Raw genomic sequence first — 5,219 nt, 5'->3', positions numbered from 1 at the left:
GGGCTCGGGCCGGTAATTCTGATAAGCTGTCGGACACGGGCCGGGCTAGGGACTATATTTGAGGCCCGTGCAGGGCTCTACCAGGAACTATGATGAAGCAGCGCTAAATATATAGCGTTATGTCGAAATCACATTTATTTAATTTTAAATTAAACAAATGTAATCCTGATAGTATTCCCACTTTTTACAAAATGTAACTGTAATCTGAATACTTTGTTTTTTGATGTAACTGTAAAGGATTACAGTTACTAGATTTTTGTATCCTGATTACGTAACGCCGTTACATGCATTCCGTTACACCCCAACCCTGCAGAGAGCCGATGAGCCAGGGCGATGGGAAGGATCCGAAAGGCCATGGCGGAGCAGATGGCACCGGCGACTGATGCGGAGGCATGGATGCGAAAGACCACGGTGGAGCCGGAGCGACAGAGGAGGAGCCGAAAGGATGAAGGAGCCGGAGGGACGAAAGGACGAGGCGCAGCCGGAGGAGTGGAGTCCCGAGGCGCAGCATGGTCGACGCCAGACCAAGGCGGAGCCAGAGGGACGAGGGAGCCCGGCAGAGCTAGTGGACTGCCGAGCCACGGCGGAGAGGAGAGAGCTAGGAGCCATGGTGGAGCCGACAGGTCCACGGGCCGAGGTGGAGTCCGGGGCTTAGAGGCTGGAGGCGGAGTCAAGGGATACTACAGCCCCGGCGACGCTGGAGGATGGCAGTCCCGCGGAGCTCACACCGTGCTGATGGTGGGCTGAGGGCGAGCAGAGGGGCTGCCAGACGACAGCATTGGAGGCGGCATGAGCGGGTGGGTGGGCATGCATTTGTGAGCCTCCGGGCTTGACTTGGGACCAGGAGCCCTCTCAGGGCTGGACTTGGGAACAGGAGCCTTCTCTGGGCTAGACATGGGAACAGGAACTTTCACTGGGCTAGACATGGGAACAGGAACTTTCTCTGGGCTAAACTCGGGGACTGGAACTTTCTCGGGGCTAAACATAGGAACAGGAACTTTCTCTGGGCTAAACTTGGGGACTGGAGCCCTCTTTGGGCTAAACTCGAGGACTGGAGCCCTCTCTGGGCTCCAGATGGTGGATCAGCACCTAGAGAGGACCTCTACAGCCCTGAAAGACAGCGGAGACCAGGACAACTAGATGAGCCCCAGATACAGATCCCCTGTAATGACCTTGTCTCAGACGACCACCGGGACAAGACCACAGGAACCAGATGATTCCTCTGCACAATGTGACTTTGCTAGCCTGAAATTGAACTGCTGGTTTTGTCTGGCCAGAGGAGAACTGGCCCCCGACTGAGCCTGGTTTCTCCCAAGGTTTTTTCTCCATTCTGTCACCGATGGAGTTTTGGTTCCTTGCCGCTGTCGCGTCTGGCTTGCTTAGTTGGGGACACTTAATTTCGAGCGATATCGTCGACTTGATTGCACAGATACTTTTTAAACTGAACTGAGCTGGATGATGACTAAACTGCTAATCATTTAATCATTTAATGGATGATTAAACTGCCTTTAACTGAAAAATTAGTGTTTACTATTGTCATTTTGCATTATTGACACACTATTTTCCTAATTAATGCTGTTCAGTTGCTTTGACACAATCTGTATTGTTAAAAGCGCTATATAAATAAAGGTGACTTGACTTGACTTGGAGCCCTCTCAGGGCTGGACGGGACCAGCGGGGACAAAGGAGAAAGGAGAGGGGGCAAATCGGCTTCCAGGTCTGTTTCCCAGTCAATAAAATCCCCCTCGAAGTCCAGCAGTCCCAGATGTATAATCGGGCTCTCCGTCAGCAGCACAGTCTGGTGTGGCCCTCGAGCGATTTTTCCCCCTGCTCCAGCAGAAGGAGGAGGTATTCAGGGCGGGCGTGGGGATCCATAAGGGAACACTACGGAAACAAAACACTGAGAAAAAAATGGAGGGAACACACGGAGGTAACTGGTTCGGTCTTGTACTCTGTCACGATGCGCTACTGTGAGGAGCACGGAGCGAGGAACGAGGAGACGTGGAGTAAACTTCAAACGAACAGACTTTAATAAACATCCAAGGAACCAGGAACACACACGTCGCGGGGAAACTTCCTCGGACAACGGGTCCGAATAGCTGGAGAGGTTGGCGAGGACCAGGAACAGTCTGGTGTGGCCCTCGAGCGATTTTTCCCCCTGCTCCAGCAGAAGGAGGAGGTATTCAGGGCGGGCGTGGGGATCCATAAGGGAACACTACGGAAACAAAACACTGAGAAAAAAATGGAGGGAACACACGGAGGTAACTGGTTCGGTCTTGTACTCTGTCACGATGCGCTACTGTGAGGAGCACGGAGCGAGGAACGAGGAGACGTGGAGTAAACTTCAAACGAACAGACTTTAATAAACATCCAAGGAACCAGGAACACACACGTAGCGGGGAAAGACGAACATTCAATACCAGACGAAGAACTCAGAACAGGAAACACTTTAAATATACATGACATGACGAGGGGATGACGAGAAACACCTGGGAGCAATAAACACAATTGCACATGAGGGAAAACTGGGTCATGGAGTACGTGGGGAGGGAAAAACACACAGAATGAGTCCAGGGGCGTGACAATATTAGACAAATATTAACTGAAGTTATTTCATATCGCTGTACCTTATGTCGCCATGTGACGCTAGCTTTGTTAGCACTTTATGTGTAGTAATTGAGTGTATTAGCCGCACATGGGCTAGGTCGTGTGTTGCTCAGTAAATGAGAGAATGCTAAAATAATCAGACAGACAAAATGTTGAGGTTTAAATTCATATATTTAAGACATATATGAAATGCATTGAATATTTGTGGTGAAGATATGATTTTGTATGATTTTGTAATGGTTTATTTAAGTGTTAATGATTTATAGGGTGTGTGTATAATGGTTTACATGTCTTACTGAAATGTTTCCTGACTAAAAAAGGCACTTAAAGTAAAGAAAGGTAAAGAATGTCAATTTCAGCTTTGTGTTTGCAAGGCCGGGGTTGTGTGTGTGTGCATGTGTGTGTGTGTACTGGTATTCCCTATGTTATGGAGACCAAATGTCCCCACAAAGATAGTAATACCAGTAAATGTTGTCCTTGTGGGGGCATTTTTTGGTCCCCATGAGTAAACCAGCTTATAAATCATACAAAATAAAGTTTTTTGAAAATCTAAACATTCAGAAAGTTTTGCGTGAGGGGTAGGAAACAATTTTTACAGTATAAAAACCATTATACCTATGGAGAGTCCACAGACAACATGGAAAACCAACGTGTGTGTGTGTGTGTGTGTGTGTGTGTGTGTGTTGTTTCTTCCTTTCATCTTCAGTCTTCTTTTTCAAGAGAGAATGCAGTTCCATTGAGTCTCTGGATAAATAATTGTATGTGTTCTGTATGAATCAGCAAATTTTACATAAATAATAGAATGTTTTTCCTACCAATCTCATATTTTGTTCCAGCAACATTGGCTGTGATGAAACCCTTCTTCTTCTTCTTGGTGTGGACCTTCCTTTTGACTCCATTCTGATTGGACAGTGTTGGTGGCATGTTCATGGGGGACGTTCCTTGATCGTCTGTGGAATATTTAGCAACTGACCATTTACTAAGGTTATTGTCACCGTTGTGGTCACACTTTATTTTAAGGTCCAATTCCCGCTATTAACAAATCATTAATTATGACTTTTGCCTCAAACTCCAAATACAGTAGATGTCAAATTCAGGCATTGGGTAGGATTAGGGATGTAGAATACGGTCATGCAGAATATGTGCTTTATAAGTACTAATAAACAGTCAATATATTAATAATAGGCATGCTAATAAGCAACTAGTTAATAGTGAGAATTGGTCCCTATACTAAAGTGTTACCACTGTTTTTGATATATTTTACACTTTATTTAGTATTAAAGTGCCCCTATTATGGGTTATGAAAAGTTCAAATTCTGGTCTTGGGAGTCCCCAACAACAGGTTGACATGTGCATGTAAGGTAAAAAAACACTTTCATTGTCTTATAATATGCATTTATTTTTCCCTTACTTGCTCAAAGACTCCCAAACGATTCGCTCAACGATTCATTTTTCCAAACCCCTCCTTTGGCGTGACGCTAATCTGCGGTGATTGGTCCGATTGGTCTCATTTTCATTTCATCATGCCTGATAAAGCAGCGTTTGTGAGCGCAGTGCTGCTTTGTGTACAGCGTTACCGGGGAAACCGCTATTTTACCGCTCCAAAAGCAGCACATAGTGGCAAAGAATGAATTAGCATTTTCATTCAGACCAACGCGAAAATCGACTGATGTGCTGCGTCCCAATTCGTATACTATCCATCCTAAATAGTATTCGAAAATAGAGTTAGTATGTCTCAAATCATAGTATGTTGTAAAGAGTATGACAAAGATTCCTGGATGGTCTACTACTTGAGATTAAAATTCGAAGTGCAGATCGATGCACACTCTAACGGCTAATATTGCCCACCACAACACATTGCGCGGTGGACGAGGATTCGATTAGAACTACAAACATGCATAAAAAGTGTTTAAAAACTACAAACATGGCTGATATGCGAGACCGACGGACAGGCAGAGAAAGGGGTTTGAGTGAAAAATAATCAATGTCTAACCTGATTAAAAATATTTATTTAATGTTATGTGCATTATATTTCATCTGCAGCAACATTGGGTGTTTCTCAAACGGAAGGCTGCATCCTCCGAAGGCTGCATATCTCGGCTGCCACGTCATCAAACGTTGCTGAAGGCCATCTCAATCAGAAGGATCCTTGGAAGGCAGCCTTCGTTTCGCGTCCTTCATTCAGCTGAATTTGAAGGATGCATGGGATGTATCCTCCGCAACCTTCAATCACCCACAATCCTTTGTACCCATTCCATTTCATGAAAATAAACTGACGAAAAATGATTCAGTACTGAGCTTGTATGAATTTATTATGAAATGTATGACAAAAAATAATGTTTTTGGACATGAAAGTATAGATGTTATTTTTTGTTTTGGTGTAAAAAACTGCCAATAATGTAAGCCACTTGGAGACTGTAGACAGCTGTGATTCATTGTATTGCATTAATAGAAAGCCAAATAATATAATGATTTGTAATCCAAAACCAAATTTCCAAACTAAGTTTTATTTGTATTTTCGTGCCGTGACGGTTGAGGGTGGGAAATTATGTGACGTAGCCACGTGCACTTACTAGACTGTCTCATTCTAGCGTTTAATGCCGAGGAGGACT

The 5,219-nt window shown here is 44.7% G+C and overlaps 1 protein-coding gene across 1 annotated transcript in view; it reads right to left on the bottom strand.

Moving 5' to 3' along the window:
- The window catches only part of LOC107745334 (tubulin polyglutamylase TTLL7-like), a 109,475-nt gene that overhangs the window by 81,484 nt on the left and 22,772 nt on the right, over positions 1-5,219 (bottom strand). Inside the window, exon 3 of the mRNA XM_016559201.1 lies at positions 3,423-3,557. Coding sequence (XP_016414687.1) covers positions 3,423-3,557 — 135 coding nt within the window. The remainder of the gene's footprint in view (positions 1-3,422; positions 3,558-5,219) is intronic.

This window comes from Sinocyclocheilus rhinocerous, unplaced genomic scaffold, assembly GCF_001515625.1.
Source record: "Sinocyclocheilus rhinocerous isolate Xijiao unplaced genomic scaffold, SAMN03320098_v1.1 scaffold1730, whole genome shotgun sequence".
In the NCBI taxonomy this organism is placed as follows: Eukaryota; Metazoa; Chordata; class Actinopteri; order Cypriniformes; family Cyprinidae; genus Sinocyclocheilus; species Sinocyclocheilus rhinocerous.
The sequence above is the reverse complement of the archived record's forward strand: the minus strand, read 5'-3'. Positions and strand labels throughout refer to the sequence as shown.